This window comes from Anticarsia gemmatalis, chromosome 12 (assembly GCF_050436995.1).
Source record: "Anticarsia gemmatalis isolate Benzon Research Colony breed Stoneville strain chromosome 12, ilAntGemm2 primary, whole genome shotgun sequence".
Classification (NCBI taxonomy): Eukaryota; Metazoa; Arthropoda; class Insecta; order Lepidoptera; family Erebidae; genus Anticarsia; species Anticarsia gemmatalis.
This window is the reverse complement of record NC_134756.1, coordinates 2,292,647-2,307,525: the sequence shown is the minus strand read 5'-3', so window position 1 is coordinate 2,307,525 and position 14,879 is coordinate 2,292,647. Positions and strand designations below refer to the sequence as shown.

Sequence of the window (14,879 nt, the reverse complement as noted above, 5' to 3'; positions counted from 1 at the left end):
CCGCACTTAGCCAGCGTGGGGGACTCAGGGCTTAACCCCTCCCTCTGGTTTGGGAGGAGACCCTTGCCGCGCAGTGGGACAGTAATTGGTTGAAAAAAAGTAATGTTAAAATATCACTTTATCTAAATGTGAAAGAAAACCTTGTGTGCTTTGAAGCTGCAATTTTTCAGAGTGATGGATTCAAAGCTTAAACCCTCTCTTGTTAATGGATAAATTCCCTACCCTAAAACGAGATTATAGTGGGTAACTTTTTTTATTTATATAATAACTAAATATAGCACAAAGAATAATAACAGTATAATATTTCCATTCTTCAAGATGTAAGATGTTTTCCTGCAAGATTTTGCGAATAGGTACCTATATTATTGTTTATTATATGTCATGCATGACCTATTTGCACACATCAATGCAGTTTAATTGGAAATAGGTATACCATTTTGTAACATTAAATTTATTGCTCTATGGTTTTTACGTTCCGGGAAACGAACAATGACATACATATTATTATGTACATTACATCCAATAAATAAATAACGGACAATGAATGAAAATTATTCAATACACGTTTATAATTTGTTGCATACACATATAATGCACACATCTCTATTTTTTTTATGAATATAAATGACACAAATAAGTGGTCTATTAAAATGCTGTACTCATGAAAGTCGAATACCTGCCTATCCTAAATCAAAATCGAATCATTTATTCATTTAGGTCAAATATTGGCACTTATGATAGTCGTTACAATCCATTAACCACTATTTTTTTAAGCTCTCCGTATGATGTACTTAAATACGTTAAAATGTTTTAGAACTTAGGTGACAAACACTAAATTAGTTTTGTATTACGTAGATTAAGAGTGGGAGAATAAGACCTTTTATTTTGAAACCCATCCCTACGTCCTCTAACGTCCTATTTATAGTAAATCAAACAAAAAAATATTTATTGGACGACTGACATTCAGATCACTGCTAACAAAAAAAAATACGACGATGACGTTGCCATAGATAACGCGGCTAATAAAAGAAGTTACCATAATTCGTTTTGGAGAAGTCATCTACCTACGTCACAAGTCGCAGGTCACAGAATGCGTGCGAAATCGCACCATAGTTACATGCTGACGGCGAGGGCGTTTCACCCCTAAAGTTATAAGGCGAGCGCTCACTCTGGATTCGCCATTCCTAACGCAACGATGAAACCATACGCAGCCTGCACGACCGCTGTGCTTGCCTTGCTGCTGGCCGGTTAGTTCTAACTTGTTCGAATTTTCAAATTTTATATTTTAAATTTGTATTCTATTTTGTTTTTTATTTAATTCTGTTCTACTCAATTTTATTTTTAAAATATTTAAAACCGTATATTTATTTGTTATTTATTAGGATTATTACGGTTATTTCATCAAAACCTCTGTTCCATTTAATTTTATATTCTAAATATTTAACACTTTTTATTTATGTTTATTGCAGTTATTTAATAAATACGTAACATTTATTTTATTTAAAAAACTATTTATAATACATAGTATAAAAAGTCGACTAAAAAGGTCGCAATTAAAAAAAAAAATAAAGTAATTCTAAATTCTAATTGACACATTATAGAAAGTTTTCTTTCGATTTTATTTTGTTTTATTGTGGACTTTTGTTTTTGCGACGATTTGTTGCTTCTTTGAAACTTATTTTTTCTTTATTTTAAAGTGTGATTTAATATCAAGAAGCGATCTGGTAAGTAATTTGCATAATAACTTCGTTTCGGGTCATATTTTCATCGTGTTTTCGTAAGTGATACGTCGGAAAAGACGGCTTTTAAAAAAATTGGTCGCGTAGTCGAATTCGGCGGGATCTGAACATGATGATGAATTTTCATATAGATTGTTATATTCTCCTTACAGAAATGAATTTTAATGTTCATAAACTTTTAACCGCTTTAAGGTAGTGTCCTAACTAGCGATAGATAGTCTTCATTACTTATTTAGAAGTTTACGTATTTTAAACGTTAATTTAACGTTCGTTTTTAGAGCACAAATATGAATTAGTAGTAGTTAAGCAATAATTATAATTATTATCGTCTCGTAAAAAAACTGTTTTGAACCTAAAAAAAATATATATAGTCTTCAGTCATAAAATTAGATATCTGTTATAAAATTAATTTCTAAAATCTCTTAGCTTATAGCTACTCAAATTAAACGAAAAGCATATTAACATATTTTCCGTTTACCTTTTTCAAAGTACATTTTTACATTAGTATAAAATTAAGTCAAAGAGCAAAATCTTTCCAAATCATATTTTTCTCTCCGAATCCCGAACGCGCGATATTTTCGTCTATTTTATTGGTGTTTTTATAGAAACAGTCACAATATCGGATTATATATCGGCATTTCCTTCCTCGACGCTTCGTTAGAGGTGTCTAACTGTCTGTAAGTTGTTGAGACAGTGTTCGTACTCGTTATCGATGTTTATAGATTAGGTTTTTACATTTGACATGTATTTAATGAAACAAAAAATCATTGAAGGATTGTTTTTTTTTAAATAAGTGATTTCATGGAGTAAAAGACATTTAGGGGCTAGAAGTTAAAAAAAGTAGCCTGTTTGACCACGCGTTTTATAATTAAGTATCTCTATAAAAAATCTTATTATACATTAGTTCAGCTGCTTAGCCACGTAAAGATATTTGTTTCATTTTCTACTGTCTTATTGATGATCAAAGATTTTTATAGGCTTTCTCTACCTTTACCCATTTCGTGCTAATCACTGTAAGTCACGCAGTTGATCGTGGGTTTGTAAATTCGATTCTGTCTGACGTTGCTTTGACGTCACAACATGATACTTTTGATTCATGATCATTTGATTCAAAATTATGCTGAAAGCTTCTATAAAAATGGCGTAACGATATCTTAAACTCCTCTCAAAATTAATAAACGAACCATTGACTGAAAAAATATTTTTTAAGCAGCCTACTTTGGTAAACTACGTAATATTTACGTATTATCCGTCCCATATTAAAAGCACAATGAACAGACACTTAGTTTTATACCATAATAACAAGAATTAACGTTAATATCATTAAACGATCATCGGTCACGAAACTCACTTATACAGAAATGTATTATTTCGTAGTACCCGTGAATATTTACTGTACAAATGATACGGCCATTTATTAGATTAATTAGTAGGAAAGCGTTGGGTCACATCACATGTTGATAGAGGCGGTTAGTGAACACGAATTAGGACGATGTAAACATGCTTAGACATGCTGCAGTGAATGAGACGCTGAATTTGTGTAGTTTAATTCAATTTTAAATGTCTAACTAGCTTTTAGTGGATACATGTCTCGGATTTTGTAGAAAAACATACAAGAAATTGCTTAATTTAATCTAAATGCAACAAGTAATTTAGTTACTTCATGAAGGAGAAATAATATAAAATAGCAATTTAAATCTTTACATAATCTTTTGAATATTTTCCCCTAAAAATTTTACGTAACCTGAAAAGTAGGTGTAAATTACCGTTCTCCTAGTATTAGAATTTTTAAAATCTGACTGGAAATTTTGGAGATTAACGCGTACAACAAACACTCGAATTTAGCCAGGCATTGATTTTAAAGTGTCACTTTTTCACACTTGAAGAAAGCTTATACCCAAAATCGCACAATACGAATTATTTGTCAAAGATCTTAAAATGAACGTAGTAAATTTAAAATCTGCTGAATTACGAAAACACATTACGTATGAGCGCACTTTAAAAAATTCACGCAATTCTGCAACTAGGGATAAATTTGTACATAAACTGTAAAACTATGAAATGAACTAAAATTTCATTAACTAGACGTAAACACTAATCCCCAAATTATTTCTTGTTGCCATACGTAAAAAATACTTTTAGAATAACGCCTAAATACGCTCGAGTAAGTTTATCCTAACCCAAGACACGCACCTCTGACTTTCAGAAGCCGTGTTAGATATTAATTGTCAATCAATTTGCCGGTAAATTAAACCACCTGGGAACTCTCCAAATAGTTATTGAATGTGTTTGAGGTCTTGTAACCGCTAATGTCTTGCGCTGATTTGATCTTAACACTTTAATTAAATTGAAAATTCTAAGACAATCTAACTACGTTGGTATTTTAATTCGAATTAATTCACATTTATCGAAATCTGCCCCGAATCACTCACTTCTAACTAAATTGTAATCAATAAATCATAAAGTTGAAAATATTTTCAGCGTAGTTTACAAAACATTTCTAGCTAATAGCGATAAAAATATACGCGAGGCTGAAAACATATTTAGCGGAACTTTCAAACGCTGAAACGTAATATGTAGCTGCATATTGTAAACAATATTTACCTCATATAGTAATACCTTATAAAACCTACACCGGTTGGGAATTTTTCCCGAAACCTGGAGTTTCATTGATCACGTACTCTTATGCTAAAAGCACATTTGTTTTTTTTAAGGGACAGCTTCTACCCTGTCCTTTATGCCTTGCACAAACATACAAATCTCAGCCACAAAAATGGTTTTACTTTATTAACTTAAAAATAAATATATTAAAAATCATAATTCGTAATTTTAACCCCCACAAGATCGTCTTTAGAAACAGATATTAGCTTCTCCTTTGTCACCCATCCCTTTGTTCAATGGTTGTCTGGTGACAGTAATTTATAATCTATTTTCATATAACTAGGTTAGACCACATAATAGTGTATGTAATTATGACATAACGAACAGGAAATTGGAAACGAGACGAGTGGTTTCTGTATAATGAAATGAATGTTAGAAGGAATCTTGGTAGAAACTGTAGTTTTTGGTTACTCATAAAAACAAGAGAAGATTTATTTTTATCGCGAGAAACTTAGAGTTGTACTGAATTATAAAGTTAAAAATTAACTCTTTCTCTCCGGAAAGACTTTTCCTAAAAGTAATTCAATAGTGTAATATCCAATCACCTAGTTAACTAGGCTTTGCTTACAGAGGATAGAATTCAATAGTTTACTTTCAGTACCTATTTACACATTTCACGCCAATCGGATCAGTGGAAACCTATTAAGCTAACTCGCACACACATACTCACAACTGCACACTGACTCACACATAAGTGCACACATACCTGCCCACACACAAATGCACATTTAATACACACACACATATACGTACCAGGGATGCAGTTTATGTAGTTACTTAATCGAAATATTATCTGAATCCTATACAAACGTTTCAAATTGGAATGTAATTTCAAATTGGGATGGAGTTGCGTTGGTTTCACCTCTCTCTGAATAAGTTTCGGCTAGCTTAGAAGATTAGCACTTTATCTATTATATTCTCCATTACATAATGGCATATGGTGGAAAGAATATGGGCCATGCGTGTAGAAAAACTACTTTAAACTTTTCTTGACACAGTATATAAAATGTATTTTCTTATTAAACGTAAATTGTTTTATGCACATAAAGTTACGTTTTCATCGGAATAACCTGATACCAAAAATATGCCACTTGCTCTTCACAACAGACAAAACAAGAAATAGTAAAACTTATAGGGAGATGATAATACCGTCTGTTAGTGACTGTATTCCCAATGTTATATTCCAAAAATCCTTAAGGGAATCACATAGCCGTGAAACTTGGACTTTGCGATTGAAGAAACGTGTAAGTCGTTAAACTGTCCGTTAAAGGTCGGTTTACGGAATATGCAAAGCTATAAAAACCTTAATAGGAATGTGTTAACGACAGTATTTCACAGGTCGTACTATTTTACTCTAGATTTAGACTGTGTTACCTTAAAAATGTAGCTTAAAATAACTATCAGGTACATCAAAATGATTATGTATATTTAGGCCCGGTTTATTCACTTCTAAATATCTTTCAGATGGAATTTTGACAGTTATTTTCATATAACATTTGCTGTCATTTTATTTAGCAGATAGATTATTTGACACTTATAAACTGTGTGGCCCTTATATTTATATCTAACTGCAACTTATAAGATTACATAGCCACTGCAACCTTTGCTGAAACGTCAATGAAAATCGAGTTAAATGTTTGATTGTGTTAACCCCTAATAATATTAATGGAATAAATCACAAATCTGTACTATCAACCATTATATATCTAATATCTACATATTAAATACACATAACATATACGTGCCACTCCACCCATAAAAGTAGTTCCAAACAGATGTTACCAAATCATTCGTAACACGAGTATGTTTGCACAAAACATTCTGTTAAGGTCACGTCACACTCAATCAAGTAATTAGGTCGGTAATTTATCAAACACCGGGTTGAACACAACTAGTCGACTTGGACCACCTGTTGGTTAATTTGGACGAAAATTGGCTTGTGTCTATAGTTGTAGGTTTCGTGAATGAGTTTTGTATTAGGTTGTGTACGAAATATCGTAGCAGATGAGTATTTGAGTAGTGTTTATAAAGTTTGTAGAATTTATTATCTTTTCCTTCAGAGAGGGCGTAGGCGTAGACTCTAACATACTACAAAGATATTTAATTCGTAGCAAATCAGTTTAAAGATTTAACTAAAAAAATAAGATTTCTTGTATTGCATAGAATTAGACAATTTCTTATAATATCAACTAAGCAAAGTTATACTACAATTTATAAAAAAATCGTCTTAAATAATAATTTTAAATATTCAAAGTCATCTTAAACTCAATAATACAAAGGTAAGACAAATATCTCCATTTGTAAAAGTAGCTCGAACTAAACAGGTCATTACGTAGTTCTAACTAGGCCGCTAATTAAAAACTAAGCCTATGTTTAGAACAAAAAGCCATGTCATTTGCACCTACGCACACTGTGTAAAGAAATAACATACTGAAAATAGCTACGGTAAAGAACAAAGAACTCTTAAATAATTTAGTGGCGAGTCAAAAACGCCTGTTCCGTGATGGCATGGGAATGAAATACCGTAATATAACTTCAAAATTTTGTAGACTGTACTAACAGACATTTAACTTTACACCACACTTAGCTAAATTATTGTTTTAAAATTTACGTTTTAAAACTATAATGTCTTGTAAACATCGATCGAAACATAGAGTAACAAATAAGGTATCGGATCCTTTAAAATATTCACCACGCATGAGACCTGCATGTTTACGAAGTTGGCTATAGTTGCAATTAACAAAGGTCTTAGAACATTTTTTGAGATTTTTGTCCGTATTCTCATTATCTAGCAGCTAGTGAGATTAGGTCCAGACCTACCTGTTAAGTCATTTCTTAATCGAGCGCACTGTTATGTGCATCTTTCTTAGTTTTGTCATAGACGATTAAATAATTATGATAGCTAGTTTAAGCTTTCTTCATCTGAATTAAAGAAGGAACAATAATCAGTAAGCAGTATAAAAATCTTCGTTAAAAATTCCATGAAACAACACGATCAATAAACGTTTTAATATTGATTAATGATATCGAGTTAGTTCTAATGATACTGCAGTATTCTTATCTCGGAAGTGTCTTTCTGCGTGAACTTCCTTAGAACAATCTATCATCTCTTCAACTTGCTAAGACAAGAATATTTTCCACAATATTCTGTTACCTGCAAGCTCATTTTAATCTGTCTAACTAGAAATAGGAGTAGCTTGAGTATTATCACATAATATAACTCTACTATAACTCTGCCTACACCTTAGGGTACAACATGCGTGATATTATTAATGTGGTATAACTTTACCAACAGAATAATCTCGCCAAGAAAATATGTTGAGGAGCGATTAATTTTTATTTGAAAGTATTTAGTCTGATAAAACTTCAAATTCATTTCAAACAAAGTGAAAAGTAGATCTATACATAAGAAAAAACTTAAAATAAATACCCGTTTTATAATCTGGATTACAGAATTTAAATCATGGCATAGCAATATATTACGGTCCGTTGTAATCGTATACAACCAGAATAGCTGAAAACACTCGACTTGCAATCCTATATGCTTGTGTACGGTACTCGGAGTTTTAATAACACTCTTGTCTTGTACGGCTCAAATACAGCCAAGGTGTTGTTAGGTAAACCTTCGGGAAAGTTCCTTCGAACACGGAAATATTTTTAGCAGAATCAGTCCCACGATATTAAGAAATTATTCTACTTAGCAACAGGTATAAACAGACATAAAACTATATAATATGGACATATTATTATGTTTTTTTCTCGTGGCCAGTTCATTTATATTAAAGAGACACTTTAATGTGTAGTATATATTATCATCTGTTCCTTTATTATGATAAATAAATGGCAGAAAACAATATTTACTTGATTCTCACAAACTTGAAGATGTTTTCTCCAAAATATGTAAGGTATTATTACTAATAGTTACCTCTATGATAGTTGGAATATATTAAAAGAATTATTAACGCCAAGCAAAAGGAAATTTATCTCTAAACGGCAACGACATTACGTACAATACATAAAATGGCGCCTTTTTCAAGCCAACTGCATAATGCAAAGTCCTGTGATCTTTAAATCTCTTTAACGTCATACACATCTCTTAGATACGTGCTCGTTTGTCCGTGTCGTTGGCAAATCTTCAAAGCATTCTGAAAATTATACGTGTCGCCCATCAAAGGCCAAAAGGTGGCATTGGGATTCTGTATATCATTAATGTATCTAAAAATATATATTGCCAATGTGTAAACTGAAACCTGGTACTTAAAAAGACTGTTTTAATCGGTGGAAATGAAAAAAATATTCAGCCCGTTTTACGCTAGTATTTAAATATTTTGAATTTGTTGGACCGTTTTTACGCAGAATAAAAATTGTGTGTGGGTTTCATTGATATTTCTATACAGTACTAGTCCTACTCTCTTTCTCCGAAACGAAATTTCGTATACAAAACACGTTCGTATATGACAGAATTTCCGTACAGGCACATGAGGCAGGCAGTATTACATGAGTCTACTTTATATTCTCGTACCTAGGTTCGAATATTTGAAAATGAGTGAAACACGAATATCCATTTTCGTGGAATCAGAGTAGACCTCTAGTTCTAGTACCGACATTACAAAAAAGGTGTTCGACACTTTTAACTCAGACCTAGTTCAGGTAAAACAGCAGCCTCCATAAGCTTAGTCGAACGTCCACAAAAAAACAGTTTGGGGGCTACTGGCTAGTCCATACTAATATTATAAATGCGAAAGTAACTCTGTCTATCTGTCTGTTACTCAATCACGCCTAAACTACTGAACCATTTTGCATGAAATTGGTATGGAGATATTTTGATACCAAAGAAAGGACATGGGCTACTTTTTATCCCTGGGAAAATGACGAATTGTATAAAACTCGCGCTACTGATAACTAGAAATAGTAGAGAAAATGAAGAGCCAGCGATAATAATTAGGTATAATAAGATGTTGATAAATGTATTATTTATCTATTCAATTTCCTTGTATAAGAAAACAAAGTGTCTAATATACGGGTCAATAAGCTTTGTACTCAGTGTTAGATGTATTGTTATATTTGTTTCATTAGATATACTGCGGGCAAAATGTGGCGAAAATAGGCCCTATAACCGTGTTTTGAAATGCTTTTTCCTCAGTACAATATTAAAATTTAGACTACCAAATCGTATGTTTTTTTTATTGGTTAAAAGTAAGCGAGTTTTTTAAGGATCAAAGTAGAAATTAACGCGAATAGCATTGCAATTAGAGACTTGTCAGTAGCCATTCAAAATAATTATAACTTGAAAGTAACTGTAATGCTTTCCGTTTTAACGAGATTATCAAACACAACACTTTTGTTTGCAAGTTCCGTAGATTTGCTATCAATTGTAACGAACTAAATTCTCTTTAGCTTTAATCTAGTACTATATAAATAAATATCATTATAGCAATCCTGAATGATGCTTCCTTGCTTTATATCCCAGAAAATAGGGATATAAAAGTATTACGAACGTTTACTCGTAGTTGAAAGTCTGCTAAACAAGATTTTTATTTCATAATAAAGCGTTTGTAGTTATTGCTTTGAAGGTATAAACTAAGGTGCATTTATGTAGCTAAGCTTCTCGTAAAACGCGCTATTGTTAAACTACAACACATTTTAAAGGACCGTGACTTTGTAATAAGCAAGAAAACGTCAAATGGAAAGCATATAATATACCAAAGTGTACTTTGTGTAAAGAGACACGTGCATTAAGTATGTTTTTTTCCTTGTCAACACGAGACTGAAATAACTAAAGCAGACCTTCCTTTTGCCCAAGACCAAAGGAAAAGATAGTGGAATTTAATATTTTGGTTGATATGACCTACAAAAGAACTCTGTTATCTATTTATCTTTCTAAGAAATAAAGACTTTAGAGAATTTATGGGGTACCTGTCTTTTTCGAAGCTTCAATAACAGCGGTGAAGTCCTCGGGCGTTATCCGGGTTTATACCAATCCTCAGATTATTTCTAATACCACTATCACATTTGTGCCACCCGAGGATTGAACCTTAGGAGTTACGATTCTCTAGGCATCAGAACTATGGTTTTTTTTCTATTCTCTAGACACCTACACTTATTATTATGATACATTAATCACAACTGACTTTAAGAATAACATTACTCCAACTTTCAGTTCCAAAAGTAACAGTAAATAAAATATTTTTAGTCTAAACTCTGAAACAAAAGCTACTTTGTTAAGACTCAGTCGGTAATAAGGAAACAATTTAATGTTAAATCGTATTTATTATCGAGTTGTAAAGAAACAAAAATGAATTAATTGACCTTAGTATACAAAAAGTTGTTAAAGAAAACCTCGCACCAACTTTATTATTTTGCGCAGCTTGATATTTTTAATGTGACGTAATTCTCTTGTTATGTTCATTACAAAGTCCTTGGCCTCAATGAAACCAAATCTTAAGAATTTTCAGTAAAACATAAGATTTACAAACTATTTTCGGCAAGGAAAAAATCAAGCCCTCGTTCAAAAACTTTGTTATAAAAGTATCAGTTAGTAGTTAATCAAGTGAAATTGAATGTTGACAATTATTTTCATAAGTCTCTCAAAATGTATCAAATAGACTATCCGACTCTTATCCATAAGCTTGGAAACTGTCGTAAGCTATTTATCTTTTACCCTATTCAGTAGAAGTTTATGAATGACGTAAAATCATAAATTTATAGTCATTCGTGTGCTCATTAGAGCTGTAGACTGAAAGGCACAATGTCAAATGCCAATCTTTCATTGTTCATGATGTTTGGCGTATGACCGTTTTAGACATACAATGAATGTGTTTTCCGCGAAATGCTCGTTATTAAATACTTGTTGAGCAACTATGCATTAAACACTGTCAGAAGCTGCTTTTACATAATAATACTTTTACTTAAATAGGTACCTTTTGAACTAAAAAATACACCTGTTTTTTTCTATTCTTCATTTTGACTTTCTTTTACTGAAGTATTTTCTTGTCATACTCCGTAGTGATAAGCGGTTTAACTATGACTTTGAAAATATAAACAAACTTTTGTTCCTTTAACAGGTGTTAGTAAAAACGAATAGTAACAGGATTATGATATTTTAAGCAGATATTAATAAAGAAAATATACCAAATATAACGTTTACGTAGGCTTTACTCTTTGATACCATTTTTTTCAAGAGGCGAAACTAACACAAGTTCTAGTTATAGGCGATAAAGAGCTCACTTTCTTTTGATGTCGGCCCTAATCTTAAAGAACAGCCCACATACAAAGATATATCCAACACCCATATTTATTTCGAGAGGGGCGTGAAATATTCTTTGAACAACAGCCTCACCCTTCGAATTTAATCTTTGACTACACTATGCGCTAATACAGCGCCTTTATCTTTTCTTTAGCACGAAAACTTATATCAAATTACTCTAGATTAAAAGTCCCATCATAACCATTTTTAACCTTTGCTAAAACATAGAATAGGATTAAAGCGTCTTTACAGTCATATTAGTGGCTATAAAACTTATGAATTCAAATCATAGGTCTCAATTATGGTTGCAATTCATTTTTTTGTATTATGTAATAATATAGTCCAACAACTCAGTAGAGCTTTGTTTGCAAGTTTCGTAGCTGGTGGAGCTATACAAAATTCAGAATTTAGGACATCAGTGATGTAACAGTATCCTTTTACATCAGAACTATCATCTACAATCCAGACAAAACGTGCATACTAAGGCATCTCTACTAAGTTGTACAATAGTGCCAGGTTATTTTTTAGCCCTACCATACATGAAAATGATGCCTTCATCGACCCTACTTCGTAGACAGTCGTAGAGATTCTAAAGAGATTAGGCCATTAACTTGCTTTTGTTTAGTCACGTGTTCTATTGTAATGTACTGTTCTATATTATTATATATCATTTCCATATTCAAACTATACGCGACGCGACAGGAGCCGCAGATTAGGTTCACCTAGATTTTGGTGACATACATTTTTAAACCTACTTCACAAAAAGGATCTCACGTGGTCGGAATCTTGTTTTGAAAACAAGCAACGTTAACACCTATTTTGTTCCCTTTCGGATTTATTTTCTGACCAAAGGATCTCGGCAAGATTTTGTAGTTAAGCAATCATATTACCTACAAGGAAGGCCACAGTATTTTCAGAACAAATAGGTACTAGTTAGTTATATATAAAGTCAAAATTCTAGGTGCATTTCGGTTTGATTGAAAGCTCTCTCACATTTGTGCTTACCTCTTTGATCATTCAAATTTCAGAAGCAGAAAGACAAGTCTAAAGCTTTAAAATAAAACGTTTATTCTCTTGTCATTCATAACTTTAGACTTAAATCTACAGAAAACATTCTTAGAAAGTCTTTCAAAAGGGTCATAAAAATATGTCCTGTATGACAAGATGTATGAATGTGAATGAAGCAAGGGAAGTTAGTGAGGATAGTACCAAGTGGCGTTCTCTGGTTCTGCCTACCCCTATGGGAAGAAGGCGTGATTTCATGTATCTATGTTATTATGTATGTATGTAATTATGTATGTTTGTTATAAAAATATCAAAGTTAAGAGTTTTTTTAAGTCAACAGTTACATATTTTCGTAAAGTTCTATAACAAGAATCCAACTTGTTCATAATTTCCTAAAACCACATGCTATTGTTTCAAAGTTGGGATCACTTTGCCATCCATTAGGCTGCCCACAATGACAGACTAATATGTTTTCCTTGAACACGATTGAACAGTGATTACGGGTCTATAACTTGTCTTCTAGGAATCATTTCACAAGGGAATTTAGCAGAACTTATACTTAGTTGCTAATGATTTGATTTGATACCTTTCTTATTGTTTTATTGGTAGAGATTGATATTCTCTAGTGTGTTGCCTGTTATTTTTGTGATCTTAATAAATCATAACGTAGGCGAATTATTTTAGTATTGAGTTAGTTACACTAGTACTTTAAGATATTGGGTCTAAATAAGGTGATTGTTTGGGACAGCGAACATTTCAAAAAAAAAAACAACACAATAGGAAAAATGGGAACATTACATGTTTGGAAGTCTGGCTATTATTTTAAGCATGAATCGTGCTATATTTTTTTGGTGTTCATTTACAAACTAGGTACACTATAATAATGTACTTTCATTACCCGTATTAACCTTTAATTCATATTTCATGGCGTCTATTTTAACTGTATAAAAGTTATGAACATTCTAACATACAACAAACAATTGATGACGCAAAACGCGATGTGGAATCTAAAAAGTTGCTATTTCATCTTTCTGGTATTTCATAGGGGTAGTTGCTTTATGAAAATAGTTGTGAGCTTTACGAAACAGTTTCAGCGGCATTTTGAAGAAACAATGCAGGCCTATAGGCTCTGTTGATGACAATTTATTACAAACAATGCGTTCACACGGGCATATTCCAAAGGAAATTGATTTCATACCAATTCTGTTTATAAACGGACAGATTTTTAATTTTACTTGACATTTTATTTTAAGACAGACGTTGATGTTTTAATCTAAGTAGAAAAAATATCGAAGATTCCCAATTCACGTCCAATCTCTTCTCGTAGTCTTTTACAAACACACGAACAACAAAAACAAAGTACAACCTGCCCCAAAAAAACGATTTGTCGCTCTCAGAAATAATATTTCTGCGTGAGTATCGAATCTGCTACCTCCGCTCGTAATGGGTATCATCATCAACATAAAATAATCTGTTGAGCTCTATTCTATATAAAGCTTGCATTTTTAATAGTGAATAAGACTAATATTTTAAATCCATTAAGTTGATAGAATGAAATTAATTAGTGAAGGAATACTGAAAAATTCAGCTTACTGAGCTTTAATGAAAAATGAATAAAACTTGATTATAATTCCTAATAAACTTAAGAATCTAATTACCTTTTTTTTTATTTGTCTATTATGGTATTTATTTAATCTCAAATCAAGCAAATTACTATTATACTACACTATGACAAACAAAAAATTACAATTATAAAAATAAGATTTTTGTTTAAATATCTATACAGGGTGTCCCAAAAATAGTTGTAGTTGACGTACCTACTTAATTAAAAAAATTATCCTCTGAATTTCTTTTTTATAAAAGGACGCAGAAATTATTTTAATGTTCTCCTTGTTAATTTTACTGCATAACTTGTAAATCGCGTGTCCATGAAACTTCAAATGGCTATTCAATACTCAATCTTTGGAGAACAAAACCAAACTTTTGCGACTCATGAAACTATATTCTTTTTCTTTTCAACAAAAAATAACAACAAAATTAAATTCCCTCGCTTTCTAAATAGATTATTTCTAAATAAATTTTATTATCTGTTTACACGCAATAAACTTCTAACAATGAGGTCTACGTTACCGAAAACCTTCGTGTTTATCTTATGAAAATTCTTTGAGAAAAATGCTACGGAACGTTGTGGGTGTTTAATTATTTAGGATCAATTTGACCGTGCCTAC

At 31.9% G+C, this 14,879-nt stretch overlaps 1 protein-coding gene across 3 annotated transcripts in view; it reads left to right on the top strand.

Moving 5' to 3' along the window:
- The first annotated feature begins 1,182 nt into the window (after positions 1–1,182).
- LOC142977049 (uncharacterized) overlaps positions 1,183–14,879 on the top strand; it is a 43,319-nt gene continuing 29,622 nt past the window's right edge. For all 3 annotated transcript variants that reach the window (XM_076120737.1, XM_076120736.1, XM_076120735.1), the window contains exon 1: positions 1,183–1,247. In XM_076120737.1, the coding sequence (XP_075976852.1) occupies positions 1,196–1,247 (52 nt within the window). In that variant the 5' untranslated portion in view covers positions 1,183–1,195. The remainder of the gene's footprint in view (positions 1,248–14,879) is intronic.